The 23,551-nt window shown below is 35.5% G+C and overlaps 3 protein-coding genes and 1 long non-coding RNA gene across 4 annotated transcripts; all 4 read left to right on the forward strand.

The window, feature by feature from the left end:
* Positions 1 to 2,515: 2,515 nt before the first annotated feature.
* LOC116144058 (LRR receptor-like serine/threonine-protein kinase EFR) lies at positions 2,516 to 6,392 on the forward strand. The gene is made up of 6 exons (XM_031429514.1): positions 2,516 to 2,613; positions 3,298 to 3,782; positions 4,422 to 4,496; positions 4,785 to 4,856; positions 4,978 to 5,046; positions 5,362 to 6,392. Exons 1-6 carry the CDS (start codon positions 2,516 to 2,518, stop codon positions 6,390 to 6,392), a joined length of 1,830 nt encoding a protein of 609 aa, XP_031285374.1.
* A 186-nt stretch (positions 6,393 to 6,578) lies between these two features.
* Positions 6,579 to 7,452, forward strand: LOC116144059 (receptor kinase-like protein Xa21; the record flags this gene model as incomplete). The annotated part of the gene is made up of 2 exons (XM_031429515.1): positions 6,579 to 7,224; positions 7,355 to 7,452. Coding segments are annotated over exons 1-2 (744 nt in total), but the record flags the coding sequence as incomplete, so codon positions are not given.
* Position 7,453: 1 nt separating this feature from the next.
* Positions 7,454 to 8,431, forward strand: LOC116144028. Its single transcript, XR_004130203.1, has 3 exons — positions 7,454 to 7,711; positions 7,788 to 7,871; positions 8,151 to 8,431. It is a non-coding gene; the product is annotated as an uncharacterized LOC116144028 (long non-coding RNA).
* Positions 8,432 to 9,174: 743 nt separating this feature from the next.
* LOC116144060 (diacylglycerol kinase 5-like) lies at positions 9,175 to 23,138 on the forward strand. Its single transcript, XM_031429517.1, is given in 13 exon segments — positions 9,175 to 9,393; positions 11,439 to 11,750; positions 11,831 to 11,955; positions 12,062 to 12,188; positions 12,324 to 12,409; positions 12,627 to 12,750; positions 12,860 to 12,908; positions 13,061 to 13,143; positions 13,581 to 13,651; positions 14,107 to 14,181; positions 22,227 to 22,314; positions 22,410 to 22,526; positions 22,684 to 23,138. Coding segments are annotated over 13 exon segments (1,800 nt in total). The 3' UTR covers positions 23,008 to 23,138.
* Positions 23,139 to 23,551: the final 413 nt, after the last annotated feature.

A 23,551-nucleotide genomic window follows, 5' to 3' on the forward strand; every position in this document is an offset into this window, starting at 1 on the left:
CTGATTATTGATTAAAATTAAATAAATAAGAGTTTTATTGAAATGTGAACACTTTTTGGTTATGGGAGAAAATCTTGTTGAAGAAGAAGAGGCAAATAAGAAGAAAAATGAATTTCAGTTTAGGCAAATTTCAATTAGGAATTTATAATAGAGAATATTGTTTTTTCTTTTACTAGAATTGTAAGAATTGATTTATAACTTTATTTTGAGTTAAAATGAAGAATGAATTAAATTAGAGGATTCTATAGGATTTAAAGTATGAATCCTAGTATAAAAAAAAAAAAAAAAATGTCTTATTCTACCTATAAATATATTGGTAGAATCAATTCAAAGTTACAACTAATAAGAGAAGAGAGAAATGTGAGAATGTTCTTAAATTATAGCGAAACTCTCATCTGTGAATGTAGGTGATTTATGTCGAACTACGTAAATATCATACTTATCTGAATTGATGATTTATGTCGAACCATATAATGTCGTAGTTAGTGTGAATTTTATGCAAGTTATTGTTTTATTTTTGTTTTTTTGTTCCACCAATTTCTAACAAGTTTGATGTGACATTTACTGAAAAGATCAAATAACATTATGTTATAGAAGTGAGGGGGACTTTAACAACTTCGTAATCTATGGAACCTTCCTCCCACAAAATCCACACAATATTACCTAAACTTTCACGAGTAATGTTACGGACATCGAAATTTCATACCAAATTTTTGTATCGAAGGACATGAAACCAGTCAGACGCGACCATGCTGAGTCTTTCGTTAATGAATGACCTCAAATTTATAGACGCCCGCCCATATTTAATAGACTTCTTTTCATTTATTGGACGGTCGTCTATTACTAGATGGACATCCGTCCAAAAAATTTAAAAGAAAAATAATGGACGCCATCCATCTTATATGGACGATGTCTATTTACTAGGATGACGTCCAAAAAAGATGGACGCTCGTCCAAAAAATTTAAAAAAAATTTACATTCATAGACATCCCTTTGAGTTGAGCCTATCCATTGTTTAATTTAAAAAATTTACATTCAATTTTGTCTCAATCCAAAAATAAATGTCGCTATCTTCATTCAATTTTTGTCAATATTCAAAGTAATTGAACAAACTTCATTAAATTTTTGTCTATATTCAAAGTAATTGGACAAGTGTCATATTCTAACTCAATTAGGATTCACAATAATGCATTCAATAAATTTAAAATTTAAAATTTGTTATATTAAAAGGTGGACGCCTGTTCTCTTATGAAGACGATCGTCCATAACTATGGAGTTGTCCTCATAAAAGGACGGATGTCAAACAATTTAAACCAATCTTTTTAGTTTAAACTATGAACAAACGTCCATTCTAGGTGGGTGACATCCAATAACAATGGACCCTTGTCATATTTGATGACAACCGTTCATTCGCGGAATATTTATTAAGATGATATATGACTCGTTTGATTCAATAGACACGTCGTTCGATGTAAAAATTCATGAAACGTCAGTGTCCGTAACATTTTTCAAACTTTCACACTAAACTTTAACAACTTTTAATCTAATCCAACCTTCCTCCCACCAATCATAATTTCCAATAGGATTCATCTTCAAGAGCCTACAGCATACATTATCTCACCTTCATCTCATCATTTTCTCATCTCTCTCTTTCTCTTTTCGTTTTCTTTGTTTTTTTTTCACTTTGAGCTACTTTGTAAACTTCTTTGTAAGATAAATTTATCTTCACAATATTACTTCCACATGTTCTGTCCTTTTCGGTCAAATCCCAAATTAAAAATCCGATTTTTTTCTCTTATGGTAAAATTTTATTTTATGACATTTTAATACATTGCACGAGCACTGAATAAGTAAACATTAGGGTAGTTGTTTATGCATATGGTGACACGTGTATATGATTAGAAACGGTAGGGCTGAGTTTCGTGATTTTAAATTAAATTAAGATTTTGTGTAAGATATGCAAGTATGCACTACCGATGGTCTTCAGTTCAACCACCACTTATAAGTCTCTTGCACGCCACTGATTATATATCTTCACTTATCTGATGGATAAAAGTAAGACAAATAATTAGAGGATTTATGAAAAATAAATAAATAATTGAATGGGGTCACTGTACCCCTCTCAGGGCCGTCTCAAGAAATTTATGACCAGACAAGAAACTTTGGGGCCTTCTAATAATATAAGCATATATTAAAAAAAATATTTCAAATTTATTTTCTTGCTTTGAGATGCAAAATCACTAGGAGAGGTGGACGCCGATCGAAGGCAACTGGGTTAGGTTGGGGGGGGTTTAGAGAGCAGATTGGAGAAATGATGGGTGATGAAATAAGTAATTTCTAATGTCGGATTGGCAGAAAAGACTAGAGAAGTCGCAACCCAAAAGGTTTCGGTGGCCGGCGATTTGACGGAGTAAACATATGAGGGTATGATAGGGATTTTGGTGAAAGGGTTGAGGGGAGGAAGATGGTGGTGTTGGAGGCAACAAACGTCGGGTACATGCTGAAAAGATCGAAAATGGCTGTTGTGCACGATGAGTTGGGTTATGAGATTCGTAAAAAATCGGTCAAATCGAGAGCTATCAAGGCTGGAAAAACACTTGAGAAAATGATAAAGTGATGATTCCAGTCAATTTTATAAGAAAATTGATGGGAATCAACTCCAAACGGCTGGTGGCGAAAGAGGAGTGGAGATAATTTATATGAATGTCAAAATTTGGGATGGAATTGAGGTTAAGTAATTGAGACATGTAAATAACTATTTTAGTCTTTTATTGTTAAAGAAATTTAATTTGTTATTTAAGGGTGTAAATTGAATATTGAAACTAGACGTACAAACTTACTATTTTATCAAACTTTGGGTGGGATATATGTAAAAAATTTATAATAAATTTGAGTCTTTTGGCTTTTTTTTTCTCCTTGCTTGGATAAAAAATCATACACATTTTTATTTTGAATATATAAAAAAATTATAAAAATTTGGTCCCTATTTTTGGGGGCCTAGCAGGGGGCATCACCTGCCTACCCCTTGAGCCGGGCCTGCCCGCACTTGTCTCTTATGGGAACCATCCATATTAAATGCGATGACGCTGTCCAATCTAATGGAAAAATTTCTAAATTTTAGATATTTCTAGCACCATGAGCATAGGTAAGGCTGTCCACCCAGCTCTATATATCAACTTGTGAGTGCTTGTCCTACGGCTATATACCAATTATCTTGGCCTCTCATGGAGAAATATCGTTCTCTGTGCATTTTATTCATTGCTCCACTGTTCAATTTTCGACATTTTCCTATGTCAGTGCAAAACGAACCAACATTTTCACAGACCAACAAGCTCTTCTTGCACTTAAAGCTCATATAACCCATGATCCTACCAATTTTTTGGACAGTAATTGGTCCGCAAGCACCTCTATTTGTGAATGGAGTGGCATCACTTGTGGTGCCCGTCACCATAGAGTCAGAGCTTTGGATATTTCTTACTTGAATCTTACTGGCACCATTCCTCCTCAACTAGGAAATCTACCTTTCCTTTCATTTCTCTCCATCAGAAACAATAGCTTTCATGGCACTCTCCCTGATGAGTTGGCTCAGTTACGTCGACTCGAATACTTTGATTTCAGTTTCAATAACTTCATCAATTTAGAGATCCCATCATGGTTTGGGTCCTTAACCAAACTTCGAATCTTGAGTTTGAATGAAATAACATTTTCAGGGACTATCCCTCAATCCTTAGGCAGTTTGTCTTCATTGCAAGAACTTATGCTTGATTATAATGAGCTTTCAGGTTCCATTCCACCTCCATCTTCAACATATCTTCACTGCAAACACTTAGTATATATGGTAACCAACTCTCAGGTTCCTTCCCTTCCATCATTTTCACCATGCCTTCGTTGATATCTACTGACTTAAGTCATAATGGATTATCTGGTGGACTCTCTCCAACCATTTTTGAATATCTTCCTAATTTCGAAGTGCTTTATTTATATGATAACACGTTTGTTGGTGAAATACCATCCACTTTATCAAAATGCAGACATTTGCAACATTTATCCTTGGCAAACAATCATTTAACAGGAGCCATACCAAAAGAAATCGGAAATTTGACACAACTTAAGTCGTTATTTCTTGGCCTCAATAGTCTCCAAGGTACATATAGATACTTCTTTCTAAAAATTCTTCTTTATAAAATATAACTGCAATATATACGGCTACTAAATCCGTTTCAAATATTTTTAATATGAAACTAACAATATAGGAATTTAATAGAATAATGAAATAAAAATATGTGAGTAATTAAGTAGAATATTCTTCATCATCAGTGTTCCGATCTTCCCAGATATAGATTTTGTCAGCATTAGCTTGTATCTCAAAATTCATATTTTTAACCTTTATTTGCTCCAATCTTACCATTGTGATTTTGTAGGAAACATTCCACAGGAGTTGGGAAATCTTGCACAACTGAGGAGTTTTTCACTTGTATCTAATCATCTGATCACTGGTACATCTTGTTAGCATACAACCACTCTGTTCTTAATCGTTAATTAACTTTAAAACCACCTATGAATTTTTTTTTCTCCTGAATCTTTATCATTAAAGTGATTGGAAGTTATCAATTTAAAAATCTTTGTGCAGCAATATATTGGTTGGTGGTATGGGTGATATGTTACCCTTGTGGTACTATAGATATTCTCGTGATCATTTTACTAGTAATTAACACGAACTTCACAATTTACTACAAATCTAATAGAGTTAAAAAGTATATCCTTTTTGTTTTGTTATTTCACAGGAGTCATACCAAAAAATATTCTAAACTGGACTCGGCTTCAGATGTTTTCTCTATACCAAAATAAAATCCAAGGTATGATATATGCAAGCGTGAGGCTACATATAAAATTTTAAATCTTTGTTGCACAAAATTGCAACTTCATGTATATATCATGTTTTGTTAAATGAAATGACATCTTTCAATTATTTTAAAGGAGCCATACCAAAAGAAATCGGAAATTTGACTCAGCTTAAGATGCATTTTGGCTACAATCAACTACAAGGTATGATTTATTCAACCTTGATTACTGTAGCTGTTTGATATGATTTGACCATTACTTTTAAAACTTTTTTCAAGTCTCACAATTAAAGTTGTTTTATGATTAAACGAAGAAAAGTTAGTCTTATTATGATGCATCTTCTTTTTCTAGTAATCTCATTATACAGTTGATGAGCTCTCATATTTTCAGGTGAGATGCCACATGAAATCGGTGGTCTTCATAATCTAGAGGAGTTGGGACTCTCATAGAACAATCTAGTTGGACCTATTCCAACTACCATCTTCAACATCTCAACAATCAAAATAATTGGAATTGCAGGAAATAAACTCTCAGGAATTCTTCCAACTAATACTAAACTTTCAAATCTTAGGGGTTTTACAGTGGGATCTAATGATTTTAGTGGGCCATTTCCAAGCTTCATCATCAATGCTTCCAAGCTTTCAATGCTAGATATTTCAAGTAATTCATTCACAGGCTTCATTCCTAGTACAATTGGTAATTTAAGAAACCTTGAGTGGCTTGTCTTAGCGGACAATTACTTCACATCACCCACTCCAAATTTGGGCATTTTTTCTTCTTTGGCAAATTGCAAGAATTTAAAACTCTTAGAGTTATCATCAATTCCATTCAATAGCATCCTTCCAAGTTCCATAGGAAATCTTTCTATTTCCTTGGAAAATGTTTACATGAATGATTGCAATATTAGTGGCAACATTCCGAAAGAGATAGAAAACTTAAACCACCTGATAGAAATCCAATTACAAAGCAATGAATTGACTGGACCTATTCCAGCTACACTAGGTGGACTACAAACACTCCAAGGTTTGAATCTTAGAGATGACAAATTGGAAGGATCCATACCAGATCATCTTTGTCTTTTGATTAAATTAGATAAGTTGCAGCTAGATGGTAACAACATTTATGGATCTATACCTGCATGCTTAGGCAATCTCACTACACTAAGAAAACTATCATTGGCCTCCAATAGGTTAACTTTTGTCATACCCTCAACTTTGTGGCAGCTTAAGGACATCTTGTACTTTAATCTGTCATCAAATTTTCTAAATGGATCTCTCCCATTAGAAATTCAAAGTCTAGAAGTTGTAGTAGCTATAGATTTGTCAAGGAATCATTTGTCAGGCAATATTCCAACTGATATTGGAAGCCTAAAAAATCTACAGAATCTCTCCTTAGGATATAATAGATTTGAGGGCTTGATTCCTAAATCAATTGGTGACATGACAAGCTTGGAGTTCTTGGATCTGTCTAATAACAATCTCTTTGGAGTTATTCCTAAGTCTTTAGAGAAACTCTCATACCTCATATATCTAAATTTGTCTTTCAACTAACTAAGTGGTGAAATTCCTACTGGTGGAACTTTTAGAAACTTCTCGGTTGAATCATTTAAGGGGAATCTTGCATTGTGTGGATCTCCACAATTGCAACTTCCACAATGCCAAACAAGCACTCATCGAAAATCAAGGACAAAAAAGGTTCTGCTATTGATTGTTTTGCCACTAAGCATTGCAGTCACAATGGTTATCCTGGTTCTTACATTTGTGTTGACCAAAGGCCGAAAGAAGAGCAGAAAGCCACCTACTAATGTTGAAGAGTATCCACAACATGCATGGAGAAGAATTTCCTACCAAGAACTAGTTAGAGCTACAGATGGATTTAGTGAGAACAACCTACTTGGCAGAGGAAGCTATGGTTCAGTTTACAGAGGAAGATTAGATGATGGGATGGAGCTTGCAGTAAAGGTATTCCACCTACATTTTGAAGGCGCACTCATCAGTTTTGAAGCAGAATGTGAAGTTCTGGCTAGTACTCGACATCGAAATCTTGTTAAAATCATTAGTAGTTGCTCAAATGATGATTTTAAATCTTTGATACTCGAGTACATGCCCAATGGGAGCTTGGCGAAATGTTTGTATTCTGACAACTGCATTTTGGATGTTTCACATCGGTTGAACATAATGATAGATGTTGCATCTGCTTTGGAATATCTCCATTTCGGTCATTCAGCCCCCATTGTACATTGTGACTTAAAGCCCAACAACATCTTGCTAGATGAAAATATGGTTGCACATTTGAGCGATTTTGGAATTTCAAAGCTCTTACGTGAAGAAGACTCTATGATGCAAACACAAACCCTTGCTACCATTGGTTATATGGCACCAGGTAATTAGTTTTTTCAGACTCTATATTTGTTTTTCTTGCTAAATTTACTTCGTTATTCATTATTATTTTTCTTGTAAAAAGACACATTAATTTATCTAACAATGATCCGACATGCGATCATGATAAACAGAGTATGGAAGAGAAGGAAAAGTATCGCGAAAGGGAGATGTTTACAGCTTTGGTATTATGCTAATGGAAACATTTACAAGAAAGAAATCAACAGATGAAATATTTAGTGAGGAAATGAGCTTAAGGAGTTGGGTTGGTGAATCATTATGTAGTGCAGTGATGAAAGTTGTGGATAGCAATTTGGTAAGTAGGGATGATGAAAGTTTCTCTAGAAAGGAGGAATGTTTATCATCAATCTTGAGTTTGGCAATGGAGTGTACAAGAGAATCACCTGGGGAGAGGATCAACATTAGAGAAGTGGTATCTAAACTCTTGAAAATTAGAGTCAATTATCTTACCAGTATGGCAACCACAAGAGGTAGAATGCTATATATCAAATTTGAGTTAATTTCCTTTTCCTTTTAATTACATATGGATTGCTTTCAATTTTGCAGAGAGGAACAAAAATGTGCTTGCTAGACAACAACCCATTGATTGAAGGGCTCAGCTTCAGCAGAATATGGGTAAACTTAATAAAGGTACCTGTAATTATCTTATAGTTTTGTTAGACCTTAATATACTGAAGATAAACTTCAGGGGTTTGAATTTCCCATATCATATTTATGAAGATGAATTAATTATTAATATTTCATTGATCGAACCAGTTGCAAGTAATATTATAATGACTAGTGGCAGTTTACCTGGAATTGAAGTAGAACAGTCCTATCAAATGAATTAGTAAACTTGTAACTGAGCCATAAGCTTCTGTTTTTTGTTTAGCGAAAAAGTGGCTGACAATAACTGCCTTTAATTTGCAGGGACAAGTGGATTAGGTTACTAGCCAACAACCCATGGATAGAAGGACCGGAGTTTCAGTGATTTAAATTTGATTTTGATAACCTTTGAAACCTGTTGGACCTTTGTGTAGTGAAGATAAACTTTACGGGTTTTTGAAGATTCCAGTATTATATTTATGGAGATGAACATATCTATTATATTAAGTTTTTTATTTATTTATTTTAAAAGAAGTAATGTTCAAGAGTTGTAGTTCTCTTTTCCCTTCTGGAATGATCAAACCTATTGGCCCAAGGTTTTCCAAGACATGCATAGTTTTCATTTTTTTTTTAATTCCATAATTATACCAATGCTTTTCAGGGGTACTCTATCTATGTCATGGAATATAGGATATGTGGATAAAAGTTTTATCTTACGTTGCGATGAATATTATGCTCACTTCAACAAGCAGTAGAATCTATTAGCCTTGTATTCAAGTTCAGATTCTCTTGGAATTGTGACCAAAGGTGTAGCTGTAGAGAACAACGACCAGCACAATTTTTTGTCCTTTCATTTTGTCTTCTTAAGGTGAGAGAATTCCTTAAGGTGATAAAGGTAAGAGATTTGTAACATAATCGACGAAGACGCCAGAGGAAGTGGTAGAAAGTCGTGTTTTAGTGATAATCATCTCTTTTAATTATGTAAATATTAAGTTAGTGCATTAAATAATATAAAAAGACTTGAAGAGATCAATCATTTCTTTTAATTATTTAAATATTTTATTTATTGTGCCGTTTTTTTTTTTTTTTTTTTGGATGAATATTACTGTTATACTACTTAATGTACAAAGAAGAGATAATACACGGACAATATAGAAAGAAGAGATAATATAAAAATACAAGTCTCTCCTTACGTAGCTCACAAAAGGTTAAAATCCTTTGTTAACTATCCAATATCAGACTACAAAAATTGCCCACTATTATATTTTACAGGGTTTTGAGATTTTTCAATAATGATTAGAAAATACAAACTCTTTCTTTGTTGAATACAACTTTACATGAGAAGATCATGTTGCAATATGAACACTTTTTGGTAATTGATGAATATATTGGTGAAGAAGAAAAGGCAAGCAAGAAGAAGCAAAGGCTGAAGAATTCTGGAAAAATTCCAAAGATGGCTTCACAACGACAAGGAAAAGGTTTCGCCACGGCACGATTGAAGATTGAAGTTGTCCAGAAGTTTGCTGCCATGGCAAGGAAAACGACGCGCGATGACAAATGTCCAGAAGTTGTCCACATGAATACAGAAAAAATGCATCATTCTACACAGACAGGAATACATTCTTTTTCTTTAAACTTGTTCATTGAAAATGACTTCAAACTTAATCAAATAAGACTTTAGAGACAACCCTTCGCAGTTGATAATAACCATCAGAAATAAAATGTTACAGCTACACCATTATTCATTGATGACCTAATATTTGGTATCCATCACAGATAAAGCATCTTATGGCATTTTAATATAGCTACCGAATTACAAAACCTCAATTATACATCTAACCTCTTTAACTCAATGTTTCCCATATTATATATTTTATTTTATTTCAAAGGTACATTATTAACAGTTGGGTTGACGTAGCAATAGCATTTCCTTACCTTTTTTAAGAGTAAATTTATGCTTATAACTAAGTCATATAATCAAAGAAAAAACAAAAGATAGAGTATGATTTTACATAAAATTTGTCTAATTTTTGTCTGATTGTATGACTTATTGTAAGCAAAACATTATTACTCTTTTAAATGTTACTTGTTTAAAAGAGTAAATGACTTTTTCCCACCCAAATAGTGGTTTAATAATACTTTTCCACCCACAGACTTTTAAAATACCACTTTATTATCCAAATTTATATTCCGTTTCTGATTCTAGCATCATTGTGACCCACACCACTATCATTCTCGTCCCCGATCATCATTCATCAAAACCCTTCAAACTCTACTTTCGTAGATCATGCCAATTACTGGCAATTAAGTGATTGGGGTTTATATATCTGTCCTTTTGAAATCAAATTCTGATCAATTTCAATCATCAAAATCTAATATTTTACTACCAAAAAACTCATCAACCTTCTCTCTTTAAAAATCCCAATAGGCTGAATCGAGTTTGCTTTATGTTTGTTGTTGAAATATAAATTTGGATAATAAAATAGTATTTTAAAAGTTTTGGATTGGAAAATGTCATTAAAGTATTATTTGCGTGGGAAAAAGTCTTAACTTTGTTTGAAATGACATTGATACGCACCAACATCACCATTTCACAATGTCCTGCGAATACCCACGTGTTTCACACCAAACTACCTGCAAATACGGATAATACATCATGCCCCAACTACAAAACTGCCCTCTATTTTTACCGTATCTAAAGTAATATCCGTGGGTATTTATGTAATCTCACCTCCTCCTTCTCTACTTCCAATCCAATGGGCATTCCATTAGTACAAGCTTCTGCAACTGCAAGTATCCCCTGCTTCCATGGACATGCAACAGGAACTTCCCAAAAATCACCAAAATGTCCTCAACCCCACAGCCAAGTATACGAGTATTCAGAATGGGACTAGAAATATCAGTGGCATAAATGTTCATCAACATAAGCAGTAGACTGCAGTTACATCCCAACAAATAAACTCTTCAAATTTTAATTTAAACAAAAACATTATTTAACAAAAACCTACCCCCACATAACCTAGTTTAGTTTCCACTTCCCCTAATGTGACAGTCCAAATTGTACAAAACTTGTTAAAATATTCTATTCCGATAATCACAAACAAGATGACTACTCCTTTAATTAAAGAAACCAAATGATCAAATAAAAACAATTTCCATTTGACCATCAAAAAAATAACTTAATGTAGAGCCGTCCACATCTAATCTCATCTTCTATCAAAAAGGTGAGATTAGATGAGTATGAGGCTATCGAATTAGTGCTTTCTTCTTCTTCTTCTTTTTTTTTTTCGGTGAATAATGAGGATTACTCTAGGTTTGTGCTTGGAGAATGTGACAAATAGTTATGATCTAAATAAATGCGAATATGGAATTTTATTAAATTCTTACTGTTTTTGAGAATTGAATTGGCATTTGACATATTCTTTCTGGGTTTGTGAATATTTATTTTTTCTATTATTTTTTTCCTCTGTTATAGGCCTAGTACAAGGAATATGATTCCAGTTTTACTCCCTTTGATGAATTTGAGTTAATTCGAGAAAACAGAGGAAGAATTTTCATGGTGGGCTTTTATATCTTTGGCTTTTTACCCCTTTTGATTTTGATTCTTTTCAGAAACGTTTGTACATCGTGATGACTCTTAGCTTCCCTAAAATGTTTAAGGCTCTGCTTCGAGTTCTAAACTGCATTAGAAAAATGTGTGTATCACCGAACAAAATGGGGATTCACTATTTGCATCATATTGTGAACTTACAAATTTGTTTCTATTATTATGTTCCAAATTACATTCTTGTGGCTGGATCTGAGGCCACAAATGCTTCCCACATACCTGCTTGTCCGGTGATAGTGTTCCTTAACTCCAGACGTGGTGGTCAATTGGGTGGGGAACTTCTTGTCAGTTATCGTTCTCTTCTTAATGAAAACCAGGTAATTGAAGGATTTGTACATGTGTGATTACGATTATGTTTGTTTTCAGTGGAACTGATGGTAGAGTTAGCAAATTTCAGGTTTTTGATTTGGGAGAAAAGGCCCCTGATAAAGTGCTACATGAACGTTATGCCAATTTAGAAAAGTTAAGGCATGCTGGAGACGTTTTGGCTGCTGAAATTCTGAAGAAATTGAGAATAATTGCGAGTACGCTTGTCCAGAAATATATAATATTCTGCCTACGGATATCAATAATGATTCTTACATATTTTCCTTTCCATATGTCCTGGATTTGACCTCGATATCTTTGATGCCGGGGGAGATGGCACAGCTGGCTGGCTTCTTGGAGTTGTTTCTGATCTTAAACTATCTCATCCACCTCCAATTGCTACAGTGCCATTAGGAACAGGAAACAACCTCCCGTTCGCATTTGGTTGGGTAGGTTATATGTTTACCTGTCTCTTGTAGCTGAACTTAGAGAATGCCAATCTTATAACGGATTTCTGTCTTGATATTAATATCTTATTACCAGTTTAGCACGATTCTTATACCATATATTTGGATAATTCTCAGGGAAAGAAAAATCCAAGCACAGACCGTCAGTCTGTGCTGTCATTCATGGGACAAGTAAAGAATGCAAAAGAAATGAAAATCGACAGGCAATGCATCCATGATGGCTTATACTATATACCACTAAAGATACTTATTCATGGCATCACCACTAAGCAATCCAGTGGGACTAGACATTTCTCTGTATTCATATATAGTTATATTTTCCCTCTTTGTGGTTAAATTGGGAAATCTATATTTTTCTCTGTCCGAATTTTACTTTATTTTCCGTTTACCAATCATATATTTTTTTCAATCAAATTTTAGCTGGCATATTCTAATGAGAACGAGGATTCCTAAACAAGGACCTTGTGATCCCATTGCACCTCTTGAATTACCCCATTCTTTGCATGCATTTGATCGCGTCTCCGAAAAAGATACTCAGAATGTGGTAAGTCTTTTCTTTTCTTTTTACTATTATTATTTTGTGTGTTTTTACATGGTTTATGCGAATCTGACATTGCTGGCTTACTGTTAAATGTTTTGTTGAATGTTCTCAGGAGGGTTGCCACACATTTCGTGGGGGATTTTGGAACTACTTCAGCATGGGTAAGAAATACGAAATTTAATTTCTATAATCATATGAAGGTGATCCATTGATGATGTTTGAAAGGAAAGTTTAATTGTGTTTGGTGGCAACCAGTTCTTATTACATAGGTGTAGCTGCTCAGTTTGTCGACCTATAAGTTTTTCTTATACAGGAATGGATGCTCAAGTGTCATATGCATTTCATTCTGAGAAGAAATTACACCCAGAAAAATTCCAAAACCAGTTAGTTAATCAGGTATCAACATCTTTACTATTTAGACTTCAGAAAGAATAGTAAAAAGTTGCTTGATCTTAAATTACACTACTATGTTAGTTCAAAATATTTCTTTCATAGGTCCATCTGAAGAGTAAGTTAAGTTGTTAAGTTGTGCGAATACATGTTATCACATCTTTCTATAACAAGGATCTCTCTTTTGTTCATTTTTATTGTATTTTCTCTTTGAGTTTGGCTCTGCTCCCTGTTAATTAAAATTGAGTAGTATAGCTTTACTTGCTTTCAAATTAACTTATGGATCACTACACTAATTTGAATTTTAATGTTATACTTGTGTTCTGAATCATTTCATACAAAGTCAGAATTTCAGATTTTTATGAGCTGTGCTTCACTTGTCTCTTTAATTAAAACCTTGTGATAATTTTTCCAACTGCTGACCTTTCTTTTCTGTGGAGCAGAGCACTTATTTGAAGCTTGCTGGTACTCAAGGATCTTTTGCTTCTCTTTCGCAGCCTTCTTCACAATCACGGTGAGTCAATCAATTAATGAGTTCATTACTTCTTATAAGATATATTAAGTGTTTAGTAGTCGAGTCTATTGAGAAGAACATGCCTGATGGCAGCTTGATATGGTGATCGATGCCCTCTCGGCTTAAGTATGTTGATCATGATTATTTGGAATAGATAAAATTGGTGATACCATATAACATTATAACGCTGAGCAGCTTTTAACTTCTGAGCACATTGAAATTTGTTGGCTCAGTTTCTGGCAAAGTGTTTCTGGTGACATTCTGTTTTCTGTATATATTTGTCACACTACACTATCAATTGAAGATAAAATATATATTTTTGGTTTTTCTGGTTTCTTTTCATATGTTTTTCATTTGCTTAAACTTCTGGAGGCTAATGGTTTTATTTATTATTCAAGTTACTGGACTTCTGTTTGGTTTTCAATGTTTCTAAGAGTGGCTTGATTTCAATACAGGAACATAGCACAGCTAGCAAAAGTTAAAATCATGAAAAAGCAAGGCGTATGGGAGGGCCATGACATACCTCGCAGGTGAGGTTATATGTTCCGATATTTCAGTTTTTACTGATCCAACTGAGTCAGATTGGATATGCCGAGTAGAGTGATAAATGTTGAAGGTTGATGCTGTGCTGGAAGTATATTTTGCTGGAACTGAAAGTTTGAAGCTGGTTTGATGCAACCAAAGTGACGTGCATGGTGCTGTTTTGAGTGCAGTAGTTTAGGCTTAATTTGTCAACCTGTATGTTATAATTTGACTTAAGAAACTCAACTTATTTTGAGGCTTTGTGTCTCTAATATGTAATGTAGTTGGTGGATTTGTGTGGATTAGCTGGGATTGTGTAAAAGTCTTATTGACAGTGGCTGCAACAGTAAGCAAAAGCATGTTATATGCAGTCCGTGTTTTGATAATGAAATTAGATTAGTTCTCCTTTTCTTTGCACATCCGGCATAAGCAAGAACAACAACATGGTATCAGAGTTGGATTAACAAACTATCATCTAACAAATTCACTCAAAAAAAAACATCTTGAATCATCATCAAACTTCAACCTTCCGAAGAATAGCAACTGCAACCTGGTTTCCATGGCAACTCAGTCGGCTTCTCTCTCACCTCCAGTGTTCAATGGGGATCAATATCATATTTGGGCTGTTAGAATGAGAGTGGAAGAAGAAAAATAGCCACCGCAGCTTGGTCCAAACCCCACCCTAAATCAAATGAGGATGTATGAGGAAGAGATGTCAAAAGCTCCAAGAGCCCTCTCCCATATACACTCTGCAGTATCAGACCTTGTATTTACAAGGATAATGGCGTGTGAAACTGCAAAGGAAGTTTGGGATAGACTGAGGGAGGAGTTCATGGAAAGTGATACAACCCAAAATATGCAAGTTATGAACCTGCGGAGAGAGTTCAGAATGCTAAGAATGCAGAGGTAGAGAAAGTAAAAGAGTATGTAGAAGAGCTTGTGAGTGTGGTGAACAAAATTAGATTGTTAGGAGTTGAGATGAGTGACAAGATGATAGTTGAGAAAGTGTTAGTCAGCCTATCCGAAAGGTTTGAGTCCAAGATATCTTCCTTAGAAGATTCAAAGGACCTTTCCCAAATCAGCCTCACCGAATTGGTCCATGCCCTGCAGGCTCAAGAACAGAGAAGGCTGATGAGACAAGAGGACTCCAATGAAGGTGCAATGATGGCTGCTCAAAAGGGATTGAATGTGCAGGGAAGCAATAGGAAGTATGTTGGAGATAAGAGAGGAAAAGAGAGAACTAGTGGACAATGGGGAAAACCGAGTGGAGGAAGGAATTATCCACCATGTTCCCACTGCAAAAAGAAGGGACATCCAGACAGTAGGTGTTGGTTTAGACCTGGGATCCGATGCAGGGGGTGCAAATAGTTCGGGCACATTGAAAAAGTGTGCAAGAACAAAGGTGCACAACCATCACAGCAAGCACAAAGTGCAGAGGACCAACAGCAGGGCAGAGAACCTGAGTAATTATTTGTAGCTTCATGCTACTCTATGCAGACCAGCGGTGATGTTTGGCTAATAGACAGTGGTTGTACTAACCACATGGCAGCAAAATTGGAGAATTTTGTTAGGATGGACAGAACCTACAGCTCCAAGGTCAAGGTTAGAAATGGTGACTATGTGGAGGCAAAAGGGATTGGAGATGTGGCTGTCCAAACTCAAACAGGTACCAACATCATTTCAAGTGTTTTATTTGTCCCTGAAATTGCACAAAATTTGTTAAGTGTAGGTCAAATGTTAGAGAAGAATTACACTTTACATTTTCAAAACCATGCTTGCGTAATAATGGATTGTGAGGGAAATGAATTAATGAGTGTTAGGGTGCTGGGAAAAAGCTTCCCGGTAGAGTGGAAAAAACTAGTAAGCTTAGCACTAACCAGCAGGGTTGATGAGTCTGATTTGTGGCATAAAAGGTTTGGCCACTTTCATTACTTGGGAATCACAAAACTTAAGGCAAGAGACATGGTGTTGGAGCTACCTGAAATAGAGGAGAAAAAAACCTTATGCACAGCCTGCCAACTTGGCAAACTTAGCAGGCCATCATTCCCTTCGGATCAAGCCTGGAGAGCAAGTCACAAGCTGCAATTGATCCACACTGATGTGTGTGGTCCTATGAAGACTGAATCCTTAAATGGCAGCAGGTACTTTGCACTCTTTATTGATGATTACTCAAGGGTGGCTTGGGTGTATTTTCTGAAGCTAAAAATGAGGTGGCTGTTGTGTTCAAGAAATACAAGTTATTGGTGGAGAATGAAGCTAGAACTTTGATCAAAACCATAAGGAGTGACAATGGGACAGAATACACCTCAAATGAATTCGGCACAATTTGCAGTGAAGCTGGAATTTAACATCAGTTCACAGCTCCATACACCTCTCAGCAGAATGGTGTTTGTGAGAGAAGAAACCGAACCATTATGGAAATGGCTAGGTGCATGATGACTGAAAAAAACCTTCCTAAAGTGTTCTGGGCTGAAGCTGTTAATACAACAGTCTTCCTTCTGAATAGGCTGCCTGGCAGTCAAACATCAAACACCAATTGACGCATGGAGTGGAGTCAAACCAGCTGTAGGGAGCTTGAAAATATTTGGAAGTATAGCCTATGTAATGATCCCAGCAAGCAAAAGATCCAAATTGGATGATAAGGCTGAAATTGGGATACTTATAGGCTACAGTAGCAACTCTAAAGCCTATAGAGTTTATATCCCTGAATCTAGGAAGATTGTAATCATAAGAGATATAAAGGTTGATGAAGGTGTAGTCTAGAACTGGGAAGAAAAGAGAGTTGATGTGCAGGCCGAATCAAGACAGGAAGAGATGAATGAGGACCTGATCCGAGAGACTAATTTAGATGAGGAAGAAGAACATGTTGTTAGAGGGACAAGATCACTGGCTGATGTATACGAAAGGTGCAATGTGGCAGTGGTGGAACCAAGATGTTATCTTGAAGTTGCCAAGTCTGAATTATGGAAGGCTGCGATGTAGGAGGAGCTCAGCATGATTGATAAAAACCAAACCTGGAAATTGGTACCAAGACCTGAAAAAAGGAAAGTAATTCAGGTGAAATGGATTTTCAAACTGAAAATCAATCCTGATGGCTCAATTTACAAGCACAAGGCAAGGCTGGTAGTCAAGGGCTTTTCACAACAACTAGGTATTGACTTTTCAGAAACCTTTGCCTTGGTAGCTAGACAAGACACAATAAGGCTGTTGTTAGCACTTGCAGCTCAGTTTAACTGGAAAATTTTCCAGCTAGATGTCAAATCAGCATTCCTAAATGGGTGGATTTCAAAGGAGATTTTTGTGGAGCAACTGGAAGGCTACAAGGTTGATGGCAAAGAGGATCATGTGTATTTGCTAAGGAAAGCCTTGTATGGCTTGAAGCAGGCCCCTAGAGCCTGGTACATCCGAATAAATGACCATTTGTGAAGCCTTGGTTACACTAGAAGTCCAAATGAACACACTCTCTACATAAGTAAAACTGGAAGGGGTTTGGCTATGGTCTCTCTTTATGTTGATGACTTATTGGTGACTGGAAGCAATCCTGAAGAGTTGGACCAGTTTAAGTCAGTCATGCAAACTGATTTTGAAATGACTAACTTAGGATTGATCAAATATTTCCTAGCCATGGAGATAAGGCAGACTGCAGGTGAGATTTTTGTGTGCCAACAGAGATATGCAACCGAGATTCTCATGAAGTTTGGAATAGNTGTTGTGTTCAAGAAATACAAGTTATTGGTGGAGAATGAAGCTAGAACTTTGATCAAAACCATAAGGAGTGACAATGGGACAGAATACACCTCAAATGAATTCGGCACAATTTGCAGTGAAGCTGGAATTTAACATCAGTTCACAGCTCCATACACCTCTCAGCAGAATGGTGTTTGTGAGAGAAGAAACCGAACCATTATGGAAATGGCTAGGTGCATGATGACTGAAAAAAACCTTCCTAAAGTGTTCTGGGCTGAAGCTGTTAATACAACAGTCTTCCTTTTGAATAGGCTGCCTGGCAGTCAAACATCAAACACCAATTGACGCATGGAGTGGAGTCAAACCAGCTGTAGGGAGCTTGAAAATATTTGGAAGTATAGCCTATGTAATGATCCCAGCAAGCAAAAGATCCAAATTGGATGATAAGGCTGAAATTGGGATACTTATAGGCTACAGTAGCAACTCTAAAGCCTATAGAGTTTATATCCCTGAATCTAGGAAGATTGTAATCATAAGAGATATAAAGGTTGATGAAGGTGTAGTCTAGAACTGGGAAGAAAAGAGAGTTGATGTGCAGGCCGAATCAAGACAGGAAGAGATGAATGAGGACCTGATCCGAGAGACTAATTTAGATGAGGAAGAAGAACATGTTGTTAGAGGGACAAGATCACTGGCTGATGTATACGAAAGGTGCAATGTGGCAGTGGTGGAACCAAGATGTTATCTTGAAGTTGCCAAGTCTGAATTATGGAAGGCTGCGATGTAGGAGGAGCTCAGCATGATTGATAAAAACCAAACCTGGAAATTGGTACCAAGACCTGAAAAAAGGAAAGTAATTCAGGTGAAATGGATTTTCAAACTGAAAATCAATCCTGATGGCTCAATTTACAAGCACAAGGCAAGGCTGGTAGTCAAGGGCTTTTCACAACAACTAGGTATTGACTTTTCAGAAACCTTTGCCTTGGTAGCTAGACAAGACACAATAAGGCTGTTGTTAGCACTTGCAGCTCAGTTTAACTGGAAAATTTTCCAGCTAGATGTCAAATCAGCATTCCTAAATGGGTGGATTTCAAAGGAGATTTTTGTGGAGCAACTGGAAGGCTACAAGGTTGATGGCAAAGAGGATCATGTGTATTTGCTAAGGAAAGCCTTGTATGGCTTGAAGCAGGCCCCTAGAGCCTGGTACATCCGAATAAATGACCATTTGTGTAGCCTTGGTTACACTAGAAGTCCAAATGAACACACTCTCTACATAAGTAAAACTGGAAGGGGTTTGGCTATGGTCTCTCTTTATGTTGATGACTTATTGGTGACTGGAAGCAATCCTGAATAGTTGGACCAGTTTAAGTCAGTCATGCAAACTTATTTTGAAATGACTAACTTAGGATTGATCAAATATTTCCTAGCCATGGAGATAAGGCAGACTGCAGGTGAGATTTTTGTGTGCCAACAGAGATATGCAACCGAGATTCTCATGAAGTTTGGAATAGAGAATTGTAAACCAGTGGATACCCCACTGGTTCCCAACCTGAAACTGAGCAAAACTGATGGTGTAGAAAGGGTGGATGAAGGGAAATACAGGAGCTTGGTGGGAAGTTTGCTATATTACACAGCCACCAGACCTGATCTTATGTTCATCGCAAGTTACCTTTCAAGGTTCATGAACAACCCAAGTGAACTGCATTTCAAGGTTGCTAAACGTGTGCTGAGGTATGTAAAAAGAACCATCATGTTAGGCATCTGTTTTAGGAAAGCTGAAAGTCTGAAATTGTTGGGGTATATTGATTGTGATTGGGGTGGATCCTTGGATGATGCTATAAGCACCTTTGGTTATGTTTTTTATTTGAATCAGGGTGCAATTTGCTGGCTGTCAAGGAAGCAGGAGACTATGGCACAGTCTACTACTGAAGCTGAATATGTCTCTACTACAGCAATAGTGAACCAGGCAATATGGCTTAGGAAGATGCTGGATGATTTGCACCAAGTGCAGGGTGGTCCTACAATAATCTTGTGTGATAACCAGTCAGCAGTGGCCATGGCAAAGAACCCTGTGCTCCACGGCAGAACTAAGCACATCAAGATTAAATATCATGCAGTAAGGGAAGCTGAACAATGTGGTGAAGTGAGCTTAATGCACTGTAGAGAAGAAGAGCAAGTTGCTGACATTATGACAAAGGCTTTGTGCAAATCCAAGTTTGAAGCCCTAAGACTAGAACTTGGTGTTTCTAGCCAAAGCATCAAGGAGGAGTGTTGAAGGTTGATGCTGTGCTGGAAGTATATTTTGCTGGAACTAAAAGTTTGAAGTTGGTTTGATGCAACCAAAGTGACGTGCATGGTGCTGTTTTGAGTGTAGTAGTTTAGGCTTAATTTGTCAACTTGTGTGTTATAATTTGACTCAAGAAACTCAGCTTATTTTGAGGCTTTGTGTCTCTAATTACTACAAGAAATATATTATATTGTGACAAAATTAATTTTATCAAAAACTATTTTATCACAAGTAATATAGGTATTATGACAAAATAAAAAAATATCACATTAAGTATGACAAAATGAATATATAGTGACTAAAACAAATATTGTCATAATATTTTATCACAATAAAGAAATCCATAAGAAATATATTGAAGAAAAACAATTTTATCATAATATTTTATCACAAATTTTTGGCGCCAAATTTTGGCACCTAGGTAAATTGTTTATTGTGACAAACATATTTTGTCATAAAACATTTTAGTCACTATATTTGGTTATACATGCTATAACTACAAATTATTTGGTCACAAAAGAATTTATTTATTGCTATAAAAATAAATTGTTATAATATATGCTGAAATGGAGGTATTAATAACAAAATGTTTGAGTCAAAATTTAAGCGCCGAGATAAATTGTTTACATGGCAAACCATATTTGTCATCAAAAACTTTAGTTACTATATTTAGTAATACATGCTATAATTACAAACTAATTTGTCACAAAAGAATTATTTATCATTATATATATATACATATATATATATATATTAAAATCAAGGTATTAATAACAAAATATTTGAGTCAAGTTAAATGTAATATTTTGTGACAAAAATTTGCTAAAAGAACATAATTAATATGTGTACAACTATTTGTCATTCCTCTCAAGTTTTTAGCAATAACATATATGTCATTTAAAAAAAAGTTATTAATAATTTTAGCATATATGTCACTAAAAAAAACTCATTAACACATAGGTTCGGGTATGAAAGACGTTGTTGATAAATCTGTAACTGAACAAAAAACTGAAAAAAAAAACTGTTGAAAATGTGTGACTGTATTTCTCTCTTGAAGAAGACGAAGACCAACTCTTTTATAGTTGGTGAAAAAACAATGAAGAAACGCAGCGTTTTGAACATACAGAATTAAACAAAACGCTGCGTTTGATTTTTCCTTGGACTATTCAGTAAACCCCCTTTCTTTACACTATTACAAATTCACCTCGTTCCAAAACATACAGGACAATTCTTCTACACTTTATCTAATATTCCCTCTCGAACAGGACTTCTCTTCAAACATTCAGGACAACGTTTCTCCACTTCATCTAATATTCCCTCTTAAACACAACTTCAATTCCATTCTGTTTTCCTTTTTTTTTTTTTTTTCTTGGTCTGCTACTGCATTCAGTTTCTGCAGTGTTTCTACTTCATTCAGCTTCAGCATTGTTTTCTCAGCCATTTTCTTTTCCTAGCACATGCACACGCTCATTTTCTGCCTTCTGTTACAGCTGCATTTTCTGCAATATCAGTCAACTAACACATCCAGCCGCTGCATTGGTCTCTAAAAAAAAATACCACTAAAATATTCATTCTACTATCCCATTCAACTTTCTGCCTTTTTCTAACACTTCAGCTTTTCTGCATTTTACTATCCCATTCAACTTTCTGCATTTTTTCTAACACTTCAGCTTTTTTGCATTTTACTAACACAATCAACTTTCTGCATTTTTCTAACACTTCAGTTTTTTTGCATTTTACTAACACAATTAGCTTTCTGCATTATAATATGTAATGTGGTTGGTGGGGATTGTGTAAAAGTCTCATTGACAGTGGTTGTAACAGTAAGCAAAAGCATGTTATATGCAGTCCTTGTTTTGATAATGAAATTAGATTAGTTCTCCTTTTCTTTGCACATCTGGCATAAGCAAGAACAATAACAATAAAGAACAGGAGGAAAGCATTAAAGTGTTGAATGTCTTATGTTGTTTCTTGTAACTAAAACTGCATTGACCTCAATCTAGTACATTTACATATGATTTCTCATTTGTGTCAATTTTCACTCCCCAGTTCACCAACACTTTGTCTTCTGACATACAGCATTAGGTCTATTGTTTGCCTAAACTTGCCCAGTTTTTCTAGTGGACTTGATCCTTAGGGAAAATTATTAAGGAAGAAAATACGGGAGGTTAGTTTTGACTTTTAATATAACTTCTTCGGGTTATGAAGTGAAAACACATTTTCACCAATTAGTTACTAACTCTCTACAATTTTGATTTCTAGAGCGGCTTGACTCCTCCATATGTAGATGATGGCCTTATTGAGATTGTCGGTTTTAGAGATGCTTGGCATGGACTTGTTTTGCTTGCTCCAAATGGACATGGGACTCGTCTTGCTCAGGTAGGAGATAAATCATATTTTTGTTTTCAACTCATAATGCTTAAACTTTTCCTTGAATTTTTACTAGTTCTATGCTACACAATATGTGATGTGCAGAAATTTTAATTAGCTTGTTTCTATCTTGGCTTTAATTTTTATTTTTCATTGTTGTATGTAGGCAAACAGAATCTTTCTTGACTTTCAAAAGGGTGTTACTGACCATACATTCATGAGAATAGATGGTGAGCCATGAAAACAACCTCTCCTAGAGGATGATGACACTGTAGTTGTGGAAATTTCTCACCTAGGCCACGTGAGCATGCTTGCCATCCCAAGTTGCCGGTCCAGAAGCATAAATGACCTCTCACTTACCAGTTTCCTAGATGAAGAAACCGATAGTGTTGAAGATAAATATGATGAAGATAGGGAAGAACAGAGGAAGTTTGGTGCTGCTGACACATTTAAAATTCCAGACGAGGTTGATATAGCTCATCTCAGTTGAATGTTCACTAACAAAATATGCAGAAAGGACTAAGATTTATTTTCTGTCATTCTGAACAGAGTTGAATGTCTATGTTGCATTGATGATACTGATACTCAGGATTCAAAAATGTGAAGTATGATTCCTTAAAGCAGAATAACTTATGCTATCTTCAACATCTCTACAATAAAACTACTTCCACCTAGTGCATAGCTTCCAAATCTTAAGGAACTTTACTTGGGGCATAATAATTTCAGTGGGACATTTCTCAATTTCATTACAAAGTCTTCTAAGCTCTCTGAACTAGAGATGGGATGGAACTCATTCTCAGGCTTCATTCCTAGTGCAATTGGTAATTTAAAATATCTTGAGTGGCTAGCCTTATGTGGTAAATGTTGGTCAAAGGACGAAAATGCAAAAAATTCAAGTAGCAGGAGGAAATTGTAATTCTGCAAGAAGGTGTTGTTTTTTATTTCAGTAAAGTCAGTTGTACAATGTACTTTACTTAACTACTTTACTCTTCGTCCTTGTCTTTGTACAAAAGAGTAAAGTTGTTCTTTACTGT

The sequence above is a fragment of the Pistacia vera genome, unplaced genomic scaffold, assembly GCF_008641045.1.
Source record: "Pistacia vera cultivar Batoury unplaced genomic scaffold, PisVer_v2 Contig437, whole genome shotgun sequence".
Classification (NCBI taxonomy): domain Eukaryota; kingdom Viridiplantae; phylum Streptophyta; class Magnoliopsida; order Sapindales; family Anacardiaceae; genus Pistacia; species Pistacia vera.